We start from the raw sequence: 19,763 nt of genomic DNA on the forward strand, positions 1-19,763 counted from the left end.
ATCTGAGTTGTGTTTACGAATGCTATTGATGGAGGCTGAAATATGGATGCCTTAGTATTTGAATCCTAGGGGACACCATCTCATACCTAAAATACTACTATGAAACGGGGTGCAATGTATATAAAGTGGGAGGATTTCCGATTATCAGTGTTGTTTATAGCCTGACGCGTATGAAAATTTAGATATGAATGATGTTAAGTAAGTGTTGGGCACTTTGTTGAGGATTTTGTAAGAATAGAAGTACATCATCGGCATAAGCTGCTGTTTCGACATGCAAATTGTCAAATGAGATACCTAAAATATCATTTTGTTTTATGGCTTCAAGAAAAGCTTCCAACACCAGAATAAAGAGATTAGAAAAGGAGGATAATTGACTATCTACAAAGACTGCCGTTCTGGGGTTTGAATATAGAACTTTAATTATGGATAGGAAAGGGGGACCAAAGCCATGCCATTTGAGCGCTAGGAACATAAAGTCCCATTCAACTCTATCAAAGGCTTTTTCAGCATCGAGGGCTATCGCTACAAAGGGATCATTTGATTTATTTAAAATATCAATGATGTCTAAAAAAATAAAAAAAAGTCTAACATGGGAGGAGGACACTCTTCCTTTTTATATATCCAACTTGGTCTTTTTTAAGAAGGTTAGGTAGGAAGGGGATAAGTCCATTGGCGAGGATTTTAGCATATATTTTACAATCTGTATTAATAAGGGAAATTGGATGATAATTTTGGGGAAGTTTAGGATCTTTATTTGGTTTTGGAAAAACTATTAGCATTGCTTCTGAAAAAGAACCTTGGGTTGTATTATTAGAAATAAAATGAGAATATAGTTTATTAAGTTTAGGGACCATAAGATTTGAAAAAGTGTGCAATAAAATCAATGGGGAAGCCATCTGTTCCAGGGGCCTTACCTTTTTTAAGGTTATTAATAGCTAGATGAATTTCTTGGGAGGTTATTGGAACGTTGAGAGAGGAGAGGTCAGTTTGCTCCTATGAATTACGTGATATATTGTTTAAGAAGTTATTAATCGCGGGATTATTAGGAGGGGCTTCAGAGGTATATAGATTGGAATAACATTTCTGAAAGACCTGCATAATTTCTTTATCAGAACATTTTCTATTTCCTTGATGATCTTTAATAACAACAATGTTTGTTCTCTCTTTCTTAAGTTTAAGGGAAGAAGCCAATGTTTTGCTTGTTTTATTGGAAAATTGATATATATTGGCTTTGTATTTAAGTAGATTAGAACATGAATATTGTGTAGTTATTTTATTGTATTGAAATCTAAGTTTACATATTTCCCTATGGATTGCAGGAGAGTTGGTGCAGGCAAATTACATTTCTAGTGGTTTGAGTTGTTTGAGGATAGATTCAGATTCAAATTTGAGGTTTCTCTTTTTATTGGCTACAAAAGAAATAATATGACCTCTAAGGACCGCTTTATAACGGTCCCAATAATTGGGGATAAGAAGTATCCTGATCTTTATTTTCAGAGAAGAAGTTATTAGGTTGTTGTTATGTATAAGGAATTGTGTGAAAGAAACATCACTTAAAAGGCTTGTGTTAAATCTCCATCTGCACGTGTTATGAGCGGTTATTGGGGTAGCAATTTGAATATACACTAGAGCATGGTCAGATATTGTAATGGATAATATCTGGGCATCAAGTAAGAGGCCAACCATGGTGTTGGGAATAGAAATATAGTCTAGCCTTGAAAAGGAGTTGTGAGGTGTAGAATAGAAAGTGAATTCTGAATCTGTGGGATGTAAGACACGCCAAGCATCTGTGAGACCTGTTTCAGATATCAAGTTAATAAATGCTGTATGGGATGCAGTGTTGGTATATCGTACTTCAGATTTCCTATCTAAAAAAGGGTCTACAACCTGATTGCAATCTCCACAAACCACCAAATTAAGGGGGTTATAAAGTAAAATATGATTTCTGAGTGTTTTCCAAAAGGTAGGATCTGTAGAAGTAGGTCCATATATATTAAGAATTATATACATTGTGGATTCTACTAATATCTTAAGGATTACCCATCTTCCCGACAGATCAGATACCGTAGATATGATTTTACATTTGAGATTTTTATTAATGAGTGTAATTACGCCATTTGTCTTCCCGTTGACAGCACCTGACCCACACAGTGTCGCCTGAGTTTTGCTGCTTCATCAGCGGAAAGATGTGATTCTTGTAAATGCGCTATAGAGGGCTTTAGTCTATTGAGGTGTGATAGTACTTTTTGTCTCTTAATGGGATTATGTAAACTTTTAACATTCCAGGATACAATATTCGGAGGCATTGATCACAGCATCAACGGATATACATATGTATACATTAGCATAACCTGTAGTCTGAATAAAGAGGCAATTTTAAAGCATAAAATTATGTTAGCACAAATATACATACTGGTACCCAACCAGGCAAAGAACCACATAAAAGGTATAGGGCATAAGGAGAAGGGTGAGACAAACGGTGAAGACATGAAAATTGGTAAAGATTTATATAAAAAAAAAAATCATCAAAACGGTGGCAAAGCGGAACTAGCCACACCAACCCATGTCCAACAATAAATTGAAGGGGGGGGGGGCAAAAAAAAGAAAGAAGGTAGGCCAACCCACATCCCACTCCGGTGGAGATTTCAGAAAGAAGTAATTAGTTTAAATGAAGTTTCATTTATCTTTCATGTCATAGGATTTGATGTATCCATGTCATTTCTTTTATCGGATGAAATGAATTGTCTTAAGTCGCTTATATTTTGGAATGTTGAGGTATGGCCATTCAATGTGACTTTTAAGGTGGCAGGATGGATAATGCCATATCTAGCATTCAGTTGTTTAAGGGCTGGTCTGAAAGTTAGGAGCTCTTTCCTTCTTGCCGCGGTTTCTTTGGATACATCTTGAGTAATGAAAACCTTTTTCTCTTCCCAGGTTAGAGTTTTGATTTCTTTAACCCGCGCCATAATGCGAGTAACATGGCTAAAGTATAGGAGAGCAAGAATAAGGGTTCTTGGTCAGTCATGTGAACTTCGGGGTGCTCTAGAGGGTCCTATTCGATGCGCTTTTTGTATATTAAGCTGAACGGATGTTGGTAGACTTAGGATCTGATGCAAAAACTCTTAAACAAATCGGATAGGGTTGTCCTTTTCAATTCCCTCCGGAATGCCAATAATACGAAGATTATTTCTTGTATTTCTGTTTTCAAGGTTTTCCGCTTGTTGTTTTAGAATGGCGACTGTGGTTTCTATGTTGGTAACTTTATTCGATATATCCTCTTCATTGCCAACCCTTCTCTCCATTTTGTTCATTCTGGCATCGAAGATGTTTAATTTATTGTCCAATTGTTGCAGTTTAGAGTTGGTATCCTCCATGAATGGCCTGAGGGCTCTTATTTCTGACAGAATAGTTTTCATTACAGGATCAGTCACATCTCCCTCACGTGTAGGAGATTTACGTTTTAGTCTCGAGGGTACTAGCGGATGACAAGGGGATCTCTGTTTTTTTTTTTTCTTTTTTTTTTTTTTTGGAGGCCATAATGCAAACAGAGTATATATTTATGGTATTATTTTTTAATTCCTTAATTTTCTTTATTGTCTATTATTTTCTTTCTAATTTAATTCTCCCATTTAAGTTCTCTTCCCTCTTTTTCCTCATGTTGCTTTCTTTCTTTTCTTCTTTTAAACTGTCCTTTTCTTTTTCCCAGCTATTGTTTGCAATCTTTTCTTTCTCTCCTTTTCTCTTATTGCTCTGTTCTTTCTTCTTTTATATTTTTCTTTACTTCTCCCTCTGCCTCTTTTTCACTTCCTTTTCTCTATTTTGCTAAGTTCCTCACACTTTTATTAGCCCAACAAATGTGTTGAAAAGAGGGCACCAATGTAGCTCAGAGAAATAATTAGGAGGCAAGTGATAGGAGAAGCATATTACTGTGTAGAATGCAGGATAGTTTGTGGATAGATTCTTGTCAGGCGCAAATAATCGTATAATAATTAACATAAGCCCCAAAATCACTCCAATGAAAACATTTCCTGGTTGCATACGATATTTTAGCATTCTTGCCAGTATTGTAGCAGAAAAGTGTTACTGTGCGTATACGTGGGTCGTCTACGTCGCCGCAGCTGCCAAGCTGACTAGAGCTTTCGGCTGCGCCTACGACGGGATGACGCGGCTTTGGGCCCGGCTTTCGGATGTCTTCGTTTGATGAAGAGCGGCCACGATACAGCAAACCAAAGCCGCTTCAGGTTCCAGGAGGGCCTAGCAAGTATCCATACAGTCAAATGACCTACTTCATGTAGGAAATGGGGGGGAAAATATGATAACTCCCCACCGGAGCGGAGCACATGGGCTAGGCTGCCATGTCCCTCGGTGCCAAGCCACGAGTTTGCTGTGTTTTCAAATGAGTCTTTTGTTACTTGAAAGTTCCATAAGGGGTGTCAGATATGTGTGATGATGTCGGGGTTTGAAAAGGCTTTTCCCCCCACACCTCCCTCCCACCTTGCAGTGCCCCAATCATATCTAACCCAAATGGTGCTTTTGGCATAACCTGCTTTGTGTGAGGTGTACACATGTGGCTGAAGTGGGGGAGGGGGGCACTTCTAATGTCTGCTCTATTTGGTAGGTGTTTGCAGAAGAGTACAGGTGATTGTGTGAATCGTTGCTTTTTTTGTTTCGTCACGGGGACACTGTCTGTTCACCTTTTGGGGTGCAGATCCTGAAGGCTCTGAATGGTGTGTGATAAGCAGGGTGTGTATTTTGTTTCTTTGTCTTGACTGTATTGAAATATGTGCAGTGTGTGCTTCTGTACTCTGTTAGTCTCACAGCGGAGTCACATGGAGGGCGGTCAAGTAGTTGGTTATTTTACTACGAAGGACCAGAAAGGATTTTATAGTGCCTATTGAAGGACAGGTTCCTTTTGAACATTTTAATGTATGTCTGCGTTATCTTTTATTTACTTTCCCTAACTATTACTCAACTTTAACTATCTTCAAGCTGTGCATAGCGTGAAGCTTGTTTTTAAATGGGGAAGTTTGTGCTTCCTGAATGCAATATGTCCTTTGCCGTAGACCTTGCGTGACCTTTGCCTTATTTGATTTCAGCTGCCCTTGATTTCCCATCTTTTATTCCCTCTGTCGATGTCATGGCCGACTGCATCACCGCCAAGGTACTGTATACACAACATTATTATGAAGATGGAGGGAGCCTGGTGAGGAGCGGTGTCGAAACATGCTTATCAATGACATGTTTATAAACAAGACACTGATTGGCATTTATTCTAGAATGTGCCCTCAGATAAAGCTTGTCTTCTGCTATTGGCCAGATGGTACTGGCATTCTCGTGACTTGTTTCGGCATTACTGGTCTTCTTCAGGCGGATGACTGTTACATACGAGAAGCTTTCAGGGGATAACGATAAGATGGTATCTCTTTTTGACTTTGAGATCCAAATATCCAACTAGATAGTAGCATAGACCTAAAGGGAGAAAAGCAGACGGGCACAGCTACACAGATCTTAATGAAAACCTCAATGTTTACTCCTCATTCACTGAACTTTCCATTTTATTTTCCTTGTAATGCTTTTTTTGTTAATTTGTAATGTTCTACATTTTCTATTCACACTTCCCCAAGCCTATGCACAACTCGGCCTCCAATGGCCACCTCAGGTGTGGGAATTACTATTTTTCCTCCCTGCTTCTTTTTGCGGCACTTATCGATTCAAAAATATATTGATCAATCTTCTTATCGAAGTGATTATGCATTTTTGATTCTTTTTCTCTCTCAAGTATTCTTTCTAAAACTTTTTTTCCATGCAACATTATGCCAAGCACAAAAACATGCCCAATAATCGACCGGCTTCATCTCGTCTCTCCTTGCAGAATGTACTGAGTGCCGTCCACCAAACCCTGAGAGTCAGCCAATCCCTTCTCAAGTGCCAGCAGTTCATCCTGAGGGGCCTTTACTGGATGAGGTGAGTAGCCAATCCCAAGAGCCCTTCCAGGGAGGTGCTGGAGGCGGGCCATTTTTTCATCGCCAGTGATCATTGGCTTTCCAAGGAGGCGCCCTATCGTATGGGGTCTTAGGGAAAGACTGCTTGATTGGTTGCTGGAGTTTCGTATGGTGTTATATGATTTGTTACCGAATGGGGTGCTCAAGATTAATCATCATGGGGGGTAGGGGGGTGTTGGTGTGGTAGACCCTTCACACCTGCTGTATATGTGCACATCTGATGCTGCTACCAGGGACCCTCACACATCCTGTGCCTGTCCATTGATGCTGTCACCCCCCCCCCCCCGTAACTACATCACCAGTACTGCCCCAGGGACTTGCCCACCCCACGCAGCTGCACTAAAGCCCAGTGTTTGCCCTGCACCCTTCGCTCTTACACAAGTCTCTTTTCCTTTTGGTACAGTGAGCAGCTGAAGGCTGAGTGCTCCAACACTCTGGAGCGAAGGAGCGACGCCCTCGCCGTGCTGAGCTGCCTGCAGAGCCTGGAAGGGACCACCCTCACACTGTACGTGTTTCTTTACTCGCCTATAAGACATAGGACAGTTCATAACAATTGGGGTCGCGCCCTGTCAATTGTGATGGCCTCAAGGATCAAACTGTGTGAAATGACTGTGGAGCGCATGGTCGTAAAGTCCTGGTGGTCAGTGAAGCGGTCTGAACAGAACAAACATGGCTGTGATCTTCCTCTGCAGGGCTGGTGTCCGTTTTATTCTGGGGGTAACTTACCCACCTCAGGGTGATCATATACGGAGTGTAGTGTTCAGTTCTGGGGGTTGTGTATGAAATAACATTTCCAGTAGTGGGTAGGTGTACGTTGTAGTGTGTCCAGTGCGGGGAGGTCGGGGGGGAGGAGGGGCGTCTGTCACATGCAGAATATTGTGTCCACCTCTAGGCTGGGGGGAGGGTGTATAAGAAGTATTGTGTCCAGTTTGAGGGGGGCAGAGTGATCATAAATGGAGTTTTAGGTTTAATGATGGGGAGCTAGCTTTGGCTCACTAGATCTGGATTTGAGGGTTTCCTCTGGAGAATTGTCTAGTTCTGGGGAGGGGGAGGCATATATGTAGCATTGTGACTAATTCCAGGGAGCAGGATTCATATATTGGCTGTCGTGGAGGTGCGTATATTGAATTCGTGTCTAGTTTTCTGAGCGTTAGACCTAGTTTTGAGCGTTACATCTATAGTATTGTCTAGTGGAGGAACTCGGTTCGGGGCATTAGACCTAGTTTTGAGGGCCGCATCTACAGTAGTCTAGTTATGCCTGCGCTGCAGTAGACCTAGTTTTGAGGGTCTCACCGAGGAACTTGCTTTGGTACAATAGCCCTAGTTTTAAGGGTCACATCAACAGTCTTGTCTAGTTATGAGGAACTCACTCTGGTACAATAGACTTAGTTTTGAGGGTCTCATCCTTAGTATTGTTGAACTATGAGGAACTCACTCTGGTGCAATAGACCTAGTTTTGAGGATCGCATCTATAGTATTGTCTAGTTATGAGGAACTCACTTTGGTGCATTAGACCCAGTTTGAGGGTTGCATCTATAGTATTGTCATCGAGGAGCTTGCTTCTGTGCAATAGACCTCAATTTGAGGGTCTCATCTACAGTATTGAGCTATGAGGAACACGCTGTGGTGCAATAGACCTAGTTTTGAAAGAAAAGTTGTGTTGTTAGACCAATTGTGAAAATCTCTTGCTGCATCTACAGTAATGCCTAGTTATGCGGAACTCACTTCGGTGCAATAGACCAAGTTTTGAGGGTCTCATCTATAGTATTGGCGAGCTTTGGGGAACTCGCTTGAGTGCAATAGACCTTGTTTTGAGGGTCGCATCTATAGTATTGTCCAGTTCGCTCTTTTTGCTTGACACAAGGATTTATGTTTTTGGGTTTGTTTATACTGTGCACTTTTCAAGATAATATGCGCTCAAGAAGTGCAGAGTGATCACTAATCCTGGTATTACCTCTTAACTGCATCGTGCAACATCCTGGGAGTTGTGTTGTATTTCACTCTGCTATATTTGCCAACATTGGCACTGTATGCATGGGTTGTGTGTGGAAGAAAGGACATGAAGTGTGGGTTTTGTGTTGAGGGGGTCAGCAGATTGAGTCTGTGTTGTGGGGGCGTGAAGAGGCAGGATGGCAGGTATGGGGTTGCACCGACTCGGCTCATCTTTAGTCTCTTTGGGCAAGCCAGCCTGGCTCAGGTGTGGCTTAATTATCTGACTCCCCAACCCCTTGGTGTAACCGCAGTTTGTGTGTGGGGGGGGGGTATAATTCCTCGTGATTGCCAGCAGATTTAACACTGCTTGCACGACTGGAGGGGGTGGCGTTCTAATGCTGTATTTGAAATTCAGAAAAACCCAGGAATAGGTGTAGATTCCAGCTTTTCATAGGCAGCCAGGTTCATGAGCAGTAGGTGGACCTCTGTGTATGTGTGTCTACAGCAGGTGTAACTTTGTGTTTGTTCATTGAAGGTATAACTCTGTGTTTGGTGGCTATGAACAAGTGCCAGAACTGTTGGACAATGAGGATTTATCGCAAAGGCTGAAGATGGTGAGTTGGACACTGGTTCTTGTCATTCTAGGCTTCCTGGTTTGTACTTTTTAGCTTGACATTTCATTTCATAATGCTTTATTTTGGCCAAAAAGTCATAAAACCATGCATTATCTTGTATTTTCCCCCAGCGACATTCCACTGGTGGGTGTAGTACCAGTCCTAGATGGATATACTTACTAACTGATCTGTAAATTGGATTTGGTTGACCGACCTTTACTCGTAAGCTCCGCACATGCCCTTTTTTCCTGCTGCACTCCTGTCTCAAAGCCACCCTCCTGGTCTTTGGCCAACTATCTGACCCCCTTTCCATTAGACGCCTTTTGTTATCCCTCCTTACTTCTCTGCCCATCCTGCTATGACTCTCCCCTTGCTCTCCTATTCACCGTCCCCCCTGCCTTTCCTCTCTCCACCCTGCCATCCTTCACTACCCCTTTCCCTTAGGTCTTCCCCGAACCAAAGAAACTGCCTCTATGCTCTGCTTGCACTTCCTTATACAAAACTGTTTCATATATTAGCGCTCGTGAGTGACCACTAGATGTCACTGCTGCACCACGTGTGTTTGCTCTCTCTGGGCCTTTTACTACTTCCATGACTGCCCAGTAGATGCCAGTCTTGCGCCAGTGTCTGCCTGTTAAAACTGAAATCATGGTGTGCCATAATACTGCCCTTCTCCCACATCCGCTCCCAAGACCCCCCCCTCAAAATCCTAGGCTGCACTATTGATTTAAGACTAACCCTCTCCCGTCAGATCAACATGTCAAAATGCTGTCACTACCACCTCAAACTTCTCAGACGCATTTTTCCCTACCTCTCCTGCCCGAACAGACTTGCTGCAGTTATGTCTATTGAATGTCGAGACTGGACCATGCCAACTCCCTATACCTGGGAGCACCGGCATACAAACTCCAAAGAGACCAAAACGCTGCAGCAAAACAGTTCCTCGCCCTGGGACAAAGAGACCACCTCTCATCCGCTCTCCGAACCCTCAACTGGCTCCCAGTCGGACGAAGGGCCACCTTCAAGACCCTGTGCATCACTCACTGAGCAGTGCACAAGACTGGCCCAACACCCATCTCACACCTTAACTTCAAGCACTGCCCTCTTTCCAGTGATTCCTCCTCTAACTCTCTCAGGATCAGAGGAGCCGCCGCCTTATACTTGCCCTCAACTCTGTGGCACTCACTCTCCCCACACATTCGTCACACCCAAGATTATATGACCTTTCACAACGTGCTAAAAACGTGGCTCTTTACGTAATGCCGACGCTCTTTACGTAATGCCAACTATGACCATCTGAGTCGACTAAGACCTGCAACCCGATGGCTAATGCTCAATGAGATCCTGAGCAATGACGCCACTGAATACGCGTATTAAGTCACTATTAAGCAAACGCATGCTTGAAATCTGGAATAGCGAGCTACTTAGATCATAACTCTACCCAAACACTCACCTCCCCTATCACTATGCTTACTCTCTACTCTACACCAACACACAATTAGAGAGCAGCTACACCCCTCGATCAATTTCGGCCTAGCTGCTCGCATACGAACATTACTCCATGAACACCTCATTCTAATAAACGCAGCTACACCCCATCACAACCGGCCTCGCTGCACACATAAGTGTCCTACACAGGCCTAACGCAGCCAGAACCCAATCTGGTGTCCACCCCCCAGACTGCACACATTCAACTGACATCAAATACCACCACACCTAATGCTAGGATGCAGCTACCATTAGGCAATTACATCAGCTGCACACATAACTGGTGCACCCAAGCACCCTATGACACCTTACTCTCTCAACTGACCTGGACTACGGTCCCCGAGGGCGTTCAACCTACCAGCGCTTTGAGGTCATACCAATGATATATAGAGCGCTATATACATGCCAAATAACATAACCTTGCGGTAGCTATCATGCATGAACTGTCACTGTTTCGCTGCCCCACCTCTCTAGATCTGACAGTATGTCACCATATGCACTGGGGGGGCCTGCAAACCTTCCCTCTGTGGGGAGGAGAGCTAAAGGAGTAGACAGCGCCTCCCCTTTCAAGGGTATTTGCAGGATGTCGGAATGATACCAGTGCACCAGTGTCTCATGTCACTAGGAGTGAAGAAAGTGAGGCCTTTATGTCCCACTAGGGGGAGTAAGGTGGAGGGGGGGTAGACTTTCTCTACCTGCTCTGGCCTCTGCTGGATTTGCTTCCTGGTTCTGCTCTGCTGTTTTCTGTGCTTATAGCTGCAAGGAGGACAGAAGGCAGCGGAAGCAGGGTACCCACCGGCAGGGGCATTGCTAGGGTAGAGGTTGGGGAGGTGATAGCACCCAGCCTTTTAGTTGTAGCCCTGGATAGAAGCTCAGGGTCTACAACCAAAAGGCTAGCGCTTTGAAACACATTGTGTATAGGCGCTATATAAATAAACTATCATATCATACCTAGCCCTCAGTCGCAACAATCCCGACATTCGCGTAGCCCCGGATCTTTTCCAAACCTAGCAATAACCCTTCCCCCTGGATATTCAGAGTCAGGATAACGCCAGGTACAGACAGAGGAACATTGCATGCATTCAGCAGAGCAACATATAGAGGTTAGTGAGAGTGTTGCCATCTGAGATCCGACGCATCAGCCTGCCCTGAACCTTTGGGAACACAACAGGGTTCTCCTGAAAGAGGGTAGTAGAAGGGGGGGTGGGATTTAGGGAAGCAGGGATCATCAGAGTCGAGGGAGGTAGCTTCGGGAGGAGCCCCACGCATTGGATCCCATCCAGTGGAGACCATGACCTCATTGATGGCTACTAAAAAGCGAGGTGAAGAATAGTCAGCGAAAGCTCATGGAAGAGGGAGACGAGGAAGGAAGGAAAGCACTGTAGGCAACGGCCGCAGTTCAAGGCAGCAGCACCAGGAGGCGCTGCAATGGATTGGCTAGAAGCTAAGCATAGCAGCCGGGCTTTGGATATCAGAGGGACCAGGGGTGAAGAGGAAGGGGCAGAGGAGTGGTTGGAGGTGGACGCGGATAGCAACAGGTCTTGTAAAGTGGGGAAGCGCGCCGGCAACATCCCTCTTGCACGTAAGAAATGGAGGGGTAAAGTGGGATGAAGTGTTATGTTGGGAAGAAAAGGTAGAGCAGGTTTGAGGAAAGATGTGGAGGAATTTCTAGGGAGAGGAGGAGTAAGGGGGGTAGAAAGGTGGGTGAAAGGGGAGGTGGCATCTCCACTGGTTTGGCACGCTCCTCCTGTGTTGCTGGCAGCACCCTCTGCCCTCCCGGTGTCGTCGTCAGTGCCAAATTCTCTTCTGGTGTTACCCCCAGTGCCAACCCCCCCCCCTCCCACAGTTTTCCTGCACTGCCCAGTCTACTTTCTGTTTGGTCTGTGGTGCCCACTCACCCCACTACCAACAGTGCTGCTTTTGGTATCTGCTCCCTTCACAGCACAAAGAGGTATCCATCTCCTGCTTGGGATAAAACCCACAATGACCTTTTGGCAATAGACAGTCGAAAGGCCGCTCGCCATGCCCTTTATCGGGTCTGCTCAGTTCGGGGTCCAGACAGCTTCAATATTCTGAATGTCCACTAGATGTCAGTGCAGCACCAGTGTGTGGTCCCATTGGTCATTTGCTATAGGCTGAGTAGTGTGGGTTCACTTTGCTGTTCTTACCAGATCCCTACCTAAGCAATAAATCACAGACAACTTATGTTTATGGAAAAGTTGCAGGCCGTAGGCATTTTATTTTCTTATAGAAAATACAACACAACAAAATATTTACACTGCCATATGCTTTTGGGCACATTGTGTCCAGTTCCGAAGCAGCTCAAGGCTCCTTCTGAGTCCTTGTTATCCCTGAGCCTTCGTTCCTGGGCACATGCCGCCACACCTGAATGGGTGTTCCTTACGCCCGCTCAGGTCCCCCCCAAAAGCATCCTACCTACAGCCTCGTTCCTGGAGTGCCCTAAAAATGTTGTCGGAAAAAAACCCCATCCCATCCTTTGATAGGTGCACCCCATCTTGGTGAAACATGTCCGGATTGTTCCGGTGTCTTATGAATTGCAGCCCCGTACTCTTGCAGTACTTTTCTACTGATTTTTTTAGTTTCTTTCTTGCTCTCTCAATTGCGTGCCTCTTCTGTGCCCCATGCCAGACCCTTCTGGGTATTATCTCCGACATAAAAATCTTGGTTTTCCACCAGCTGCGGGCTATGCTATGCAGTGACTCACAGATATTCCTTTGCAATTTACCCCTGTTCGTGCTCACCAGGTCGTTCCCCCCCCCTAGATGTATAACCAGGTACTCTAGGGGGGAGGGTTCCTGAACCCTATCAGGTCCGATAGCCTGTCGTGGATGTCCTCCCAGTGCATCCCCGGGAGGCCCCACCATGACGTAATTGTGTTCCTGAAATGTAATCCTTGCTTCACCTCTTCCAGCCACCTGCCTGTCCGGGTCACGAAAGGGTGCCCCACTATCCATGCTGATTTGTAGGGTCCAACCTCTATGGAAACGGGGGAGATAAGTGTCATATCAGTTCCTCCCTTATGTATTTCTTAAAACATTGTGACTTCCATCCCCCAATTCATTTCACCCCCTTTGCTCTCAGGCCCCCCGCCCACGCAGAGGTTGCTGCCTCTATCCTGAAAGAGTGTGTCCCAAATTCGGCTGGATCCCATCCTTCTTTTGCAACCGCCTCTCAATACCGCCGGAAACTGGTACCTACTGAGCGCGCTGCCGTCCCTATGGATCAATAACTGCCCGTCGACCTCTGGTCGCAGATCTAAGAATTCCTTGGTGATGCATCTGGGACAGTGGTCCTTTTCTCTGATGCAATTGAGATCTATCGCTCTCCCCTTCCCCATTTGGTCTGTCTTAGATTTCCTTAGCATTATCGATATCCCCTTGATGCCCATACTAACGTCCTTTCTTGCCAGGCCGTCTCCTGTCCCCGTATTCCTGGCCACCAGTTCCCCTATTCTGAAAGCCCCATAGTAAGTTAGCGCAAATGCTGCCCTGAACAGCGTGGTTTCGTACGTGCTGCTGCACGTGTCTTGTACTTTCAGTAAAATGATCAACTTCCCAAAATTCGCCGGCCTTCTGCTATCTGGTTTCTTCCCCTCTAACTTCGCCCATCCCCTCAGAGCGTATTTTATCTTAGCGCTGTCAGTCGGGTCCGGTATGCCCGCCACTTTTGTGGTATATACCACCGCCGCCAGGTGCGCTGCTGCACAGCTTTTCTTTTTTCCTTTGTGGCAAATGCCCCTTCAAGAAATTCGCATATTTTTTCCGTTGAAATTCTTTCCGTTGAAATTTTTTCCAACTCTTTTACCCTGTTTCCAACAACACATCTTTTACCATCTTTGTGTACTGCTTACCCGTCTTGTATGTCAGGGCATTTCTGGTCAGCTTGTCGATGACCCTTTCTTTTCTCCGTTCTTCTCGCACCTCTTTTGAGTCGACCTTGAGGCCAACCGTGCTTTCCTTTCTAGTGCCTCCAATGGGACCCATGCCTTCCGTGGCGTGGGCGTTCTTTCCTTGTCGTCGTCCGGTCTCCGCTCCCTGAATTTCTCCCACTGAAAGCGAGAGATTGCATCAGCCACCACATTTTCTTCCCCTGCGATATGCCTCGCCTTTATGCATGTATTCATTTTTAGGCTTTCCAGCGTGATAGCCCTCATCAATTCCAATACTATACTGCATGACGCACTTCCCTTGTTTAAAACGTGCACCACCGCCATGTTATCTGACCATACCGCCAGCACCTTGTTCCCTAGCTCCTCCCCCCCATGCGCATAACGCGACCCATATCGGGAAGAGCTCCAGCAGCGTTATGTTCTTTGTCCATTCTGCCACTTGCCATGATTTTGGCCACTTGTCTGCACACCATTTTTTCCCCAGTATTGCGCCAAAACCAAAGCCACCGGCTGCGTCAGTGAACAACACCCTCTTACCTTCCTCGTTCACTGGTGAGTGCCATATTACTGCCCCCTTGAAGTTTTTCAGAATGTCTGCCCATACTTCCAGGTCTCTCTTGATTCCCCCTCCTAACCTGACCCTGTGGTGCCCTTTGGTAGCACCTCTTGTTTTCAGCTCGATCCTTCTCTGGAACACCTTCCCCTGAGGTATGACTCTTCCTGCGAAGTTCAGTTTCCCTGCCAGCGCTTGCAATTCCCTCACTGTTGCTTTGTTTCTTCCTAGTAGTTCCTTTATTGTCTGTAGCAGCTCTGTCACTTTGTCCTCTGGGATCCGACACCTCCCCTTGTTCGAGTCGATCTCTATACCTAGGAATTGGATAACCTGTGTTGGCCCCATCGTTTTCTCCTTCGCTAGAGGAATACCCCACTTGCTCGTTATTTCTACGAACTTGTCCAGGGTTGCCCTGCACATATCCGCACCTTTGGGGCCGACAAATAGAAAATCGTCTATGTAATGCACCATCATGGACTTCCCTCATTTCCTGTGCTACTGCCCATTGTAAAAATGAACTCACCCTCTCAAAATATGCGCATGAGATGGCGCACCCCATTGGGAGGCACTTGTCGATGAAGTATTCCCCCTCCCAATGCAAACATAGCCATCTTTGTGATCTGCTGTTGACTGGCAACAGGCGAAATGCCGATTTAATGTCTGCTTTCGCCATCCATGCCCCTTCCCCTGCTTTTCTGACCAATTCCACTGCCTCCTCGAAGTCTGAATATGCTACTGTCGCTTCGCTCTGAGTGATGCCGTCGTTCACCGAGGCACCCGGAGGGTAGGACAGGTGGTGTATCAACCTGTATTCCCCCTCCTCTTTTTTCGGCACCAGCCCTAGCGGGGAGCATAAAATTCTTCGAATGGTAGGGCTGTGAATGGGCCCTCCACCGTACCCAGTTCTACTTCCTTCCTGATCTTACTGGTCACTATCTCTCTGTTTTCGCTTGCTGATTTTAGATTCCTAGGAATGATTTGTGCTCCTTGCCCGGTAAATGGGATGTTGAACCCTTCTCTAAAGCCTTGTCTGATCTGTTCTGCCGCTTCTTGGTTGGGGTATTTCCGGAGCCACCTTTCCATCTTCTCGATTTTCACCGGCGTGGCCCCTTTCCTGCCCCAGTTTTCATTTCCGCGTCTCGTCTCTTCTGCAGCTCGGAGCTGCGGCCCTTGTGCACTTGGAGCTGCTGTGGTCACCTTTGCATCTCTCGCACTTGTGGCTAAATTTTCACTTCCATCCCCAGCTGCATGGTACTCCTTTTTCAAAGCTCCTGCATTGCCCTGGATCTGTTCGAGCCGACCCCGTGCTCCCACTGCCCCCACCCTGTGTTGTCGGGGGCAGGCTGCTCTGCCATCCTCTCTGTAATTTCTGCTCCGAAAACTCTGGTCTCTATTCCTGTCATAGCTGGAGTCGTACCTTCTGCCACTCGATCTATAATCTGTTTTGTAATCGTTCTGCCAGTACTGCCTTCTCTGCTGTCCCCCTGTGCTCCGCTCCTTGGAATCCCATTTTTCCTTTAGCACGTTAAAAATGTAGAGGTTAAAGTTTTCTTCGTCCCAGCCCATATCCGGAAAGCAGTCCATCTCCTTTCTGAACTCATGGTCATAATCCAGCCACGCGTCCCCTCCAAATGCTGCGTGGACCTTCAGCACCCTCTATTGATATGCCACTAACGCTACCCCGTCCTCCGGGAATTTTTGTAATATGATTGTAGACATTATGGTGAAGGCCGACATCCAATTATCAAAGTTCCTTACTACTGGCCCTTTTTTAGTAAGCTTTTTTCATCCTCTTTCATGTCTTCCAGTGCTACATTCATCCCCCTCTTTTGACAATCTAATAATGTAAATATATCGATCAATTCTTTTCTCCAGATTTTTTCCTTTACTTTGTCATTTATGTACCAGGGCATCGCCTTCATTGACCTGCCCTGTGCGTCTTTACCCATGGTTGGCCTGCCATATTTCGTCATGAGTGGCGCCTCATTTTCTACCGCTGTCACTAGCGGAGCTGCCCCTGGTGTGGCCCCTGCCCCTATGTTCGGCCCTACCGGCACACCTTGTGGTGTCGATACAATTGGCGCTCCTTGGGGCACCGGGACTACTGGTGCCCCTTGTGGTGCCGGGACCGGGACTTCCATGGGCTCATCTGGTGCCCCCTGTGGGGTAGGGACCGGGGCATCTCTGGGTTCTTCCCCTGCCCCTCCTGCCCCACTCCGCCTTTCCTTGCTCACCACTCCTCTCCATTTTACCCAAGCCTTTAGGTGATCCCTTTCTTCGTCCTCACTGCTTGATTCTTCTGATGAATTTCCCTGCCACTCTTCCCTGCTTTTCTTCCCCCGTCTGCTCTTCTTGTCGTTGGTTCTGGGCGACTTACCCGAAACCGTGATGCAATTTTTTAACATTTTTACTATTTTATTCCCCACATTCTTATTCATAGTACCTTTCTTTTTATCTTTCTTCTTCCTCTTGGTCGGTGTCTCCATCTGCTCCTGTTCTTTTCGATTCCGCTCTCCCCCTCTTCTGTCCCTGTGGTACTTCGTCTTCGCCTTCGCTGCTGCTGTGCTCTATGAACAGCAGAGGTGATGTTGCCTTCGCTCTTTCTTCTTTCTGCATTACTTCTAGCACCCATTGTGCTCCATACTCCTTCTCTGCCTTTCCTGCCCATTTTGAGAATTCTCGGGCCCTCTTCGCTCTTCCTTCCGCCATCCTTCTCGTCTAAATTCTGTCGGTCGTGCTTCCGTTTGGCAACTGCAAAAGTATCCTTCTCTCCCGCTCCGGTGTCGTTGTGGCCGCCGCGGTAGTCTCAACTTTCTAGAGAGGTACAAAACACGTGAGCCCGCAAGAGCAAATGTTTTTCCTTCCCCTTCTCCAGGTACCAAGAGCCTACCCGAGAGAGGTGAGCTCTTACCTGGTTTGTGCCGCCTCTTCTTTTCCCAGACTTATTTATACCCCCCCGGCCTTTTGTTCCTTCCTGGGGGCGGCCGGGTTACCCCCTGACCTCTTGCTGTTACAATTTGCACCTTACCAGGTGCCGTTTCCTGCCCTTCCTGGGCTTTTGTTTCTTGTGGCGCCATTCGGACGCCCCTCCCTACGCTTTTGCGCTGTTTTCCCCCCACCCCGCGCCTAAACTCCCAGACCCTCTATCGTTCCGCATTTCATGCGGCCCGGGGCCTGGGTCAATCTCTTTGCTTCTGACAGTATCTCAATAAATGTAATACATTGAACAGCCACTTGGTGGCAGTGGTGCACCATTTCCCTGCTTGCTGTGGATAATTCCATACATGCCTTGTTGTTTCAAAGAGAGATAGGAACACTGTGTTTCCCAACAGTCCCCACACTCCACTGTAATCACTGCTCAATGGCTCGTGACTTCACAGTTAATGTGCCCTCTTTTCTCCGAGGTGGCAATTAGTGGGAATCTTCAGTGACCCTCTTGTATATCACATTCTAAATCTCTCCGGAACGTGCTAATTGCCGCTCACTGACGCTCTACCTGCATTTAAAAACCCAATTCCTGCCACAACCTGCAAACAGTAAAGTAAGTCATTGCAAAACTTCACATAGAAATGTGCCTGTATTAACATAAAACATACTTAATGGAATTACGCGCTTTAGTGAGAACATGTGCAACCAGCCAAATACCATTGCTATTCAGTGTTAAAGACTACACACATTTGCTGGTTACAACTCGACGCGCTCCTATTTTGAGAAATATCGTGTTCCAAATGTAAAAACCCAACAACCTATACTATTCACTGTGTCATTGTTAAACTATTTCTGTGTGCTGCTTTCAGCCCTGGATCCAGCTTTCTCAAACTGGCCACGAGATGTCAGTGTTGCTCTGCAATTCGCCTTTCCCTATCTGGAATCTCTGACGGGTCGTGCTCTGCCACTGGGCGCCACTGCCTCTACAGTCCTGTCGGTGGCGGGTCCCTCCCTGTGCGTTACTACTGGCCTTGCTTCTCTCTTGCTCAGCGCTATTGTCATTCTGGTCCTGCACAGTACACTGTGCCAGCAGGGGGGGGGGGCCTTACTCTGCCCACATGATGGTCAATGTTGCAGACTAGGCTTGTCATGTGGGCTGCTTGCCAGTCACCGCCTTTTCCCTTCATGGTGGACAACGGTTTTCCCCCAAACTCAGATGTGCCCCGGCTGGTTATTTTTAGCACATTTGGCTAGCAGCCTTCTTAATCCGCTGCCTACAAATGACGTGTTCCTTCAGATCTTCTGTACTACAACTCCCATAATCCTTCTACTGCTGTGCTGGTTAGGGCTAATGAGTATTAAAATCCAAACCATCTGGCGGTGCACAAATTGGTTGATGATTTTGCATATTTAAGAGGGCGAATTTACCTTGCACCCTAGCCCGACAGCCAGAGCTTTTTAAATGGTCACTGATGCCCTTACTCTGGCCCTCTGCAGCGGTCAGGAAAGGCCGTGCAAGAGGCGCAGATATCCACCAAGTTCTTTCTCTTTGTCACCAGATCAGCGACGGTCTATCTTGCTGCTTCTCGAGCATTCCTGAAAAGCGGGCAGTTCTGGCGGCCATCGAGGGAGACCTGCTGAGGAGCAGGGAGCAGGTGCACAATGATCAGAGGTTTGTGCCCAAGGGCTTTCTTGATGCCCATCCACAGCAAATCATCTCAGATTATCTCTTTCCGGCTTCCTCTTTTTTGCGTCTTCGCCCTCTCATTCTCCTCCCTCTCCTTCTCCTTGTCATCTTCCTTCTCCTCATTTTCCTCACTCTTTTCTTCTGCTCTTCCTTCTCATTTTTTTCCTTCTCATCTTCCTTCTACTAGTCCCTGTCCTTGTCCTCTTCCTTATCCTTTGCCTCTTCTTCCTCTTGCACTCTTCTTCCTCGTGCCCCCTTTCTCCTCGTGCCCTCTTCCTTGCCCTCTTCCTTCTCATTGCCCTCTTCCTTCTCCTTCTACTCCACCCCTTCCTTCTCCTTCTCCTCATCCTCTTCCTTCTCCTCCTCATTCTCCACCTTCTCGGCCACTTCCTTTTTCCTCTACTTGTCCTCTTCCTGCTCCTTCTTCTCCTCGGTCTCTTCCTTCTCCTTGCCCTCTTCCTTCTCCTCCTCCTCCTCCTTGGTCTCTTCCTTCTCCTTGTCCTCTTCCTTCTCCTTGTCCTCTTCCTTCTCCTTGCCCTCTTCCTTCTCCTTCTTCTCCTCCTCCTTGGTGTCTTCCTTCTCCTTGTCCTCTTCCTTCTCCTTGTCCTCTTCCTTCTCCTTGTCCTCTTCCTTCTCCTCGTCCTCTTCC

The 19,763-nt window shown here is 46.4% G+C and overlaps 1 protein-coding gene across 3 annotated transcripts in view; it reads left to right on the top strand.

Moving 5' to 3' along the window:
• IKBKE (inhibitor of nuclear factor kappa B kinase subunit epsilon) overlaps window positions 1–19,763 on the top strand; it is a 169,277-nt gene that overhangs the window by 113,841 nt on the left and 35,673 nt on the right. For all 3 annotated transcript variants that reach the window (XM_069633177.1, XM_069633176.1, XM_069633178.1), the window contains 5 exons: window positions 5,097–5,161; window positions 5,873–5,964; window positions 6,406–6,507; window positions 8,470–8,548; window positions 18,987–19,099. In XM_069633177.1, the coding sequence (XP_069489278.1) occupies window positions 5,097–5,161; window positions 5,873–5,964; window positions 6,406–6,507; window positions 8,470–8,548; window positions 18,987–19,099 (451 nt within the window). The remainder of the gene's footprint in view (window positions 1–5,096; window positions 5,162–5,872; window positions 5,965–6,405; window positions 6,508–8,469; window positions 8,549–18,986; window positions 19,100–19,763) is intronic.

This window comes from Ambystoma mexicanum, chromosome 13 (genome assembly GCF_040938575.1).
Source record: "Ambystoma mexicanum isolate Mex_15411 chromosome 13, UKY_AmexF1_1, whole genome shotgun sequence".
Taxonomy (NCBI): Eukaryota; Metazoa; Chordata; class Amphibia; order Caudata; family Ambystomatidae; genus Ambystoma; species Ambystoma mexicanum.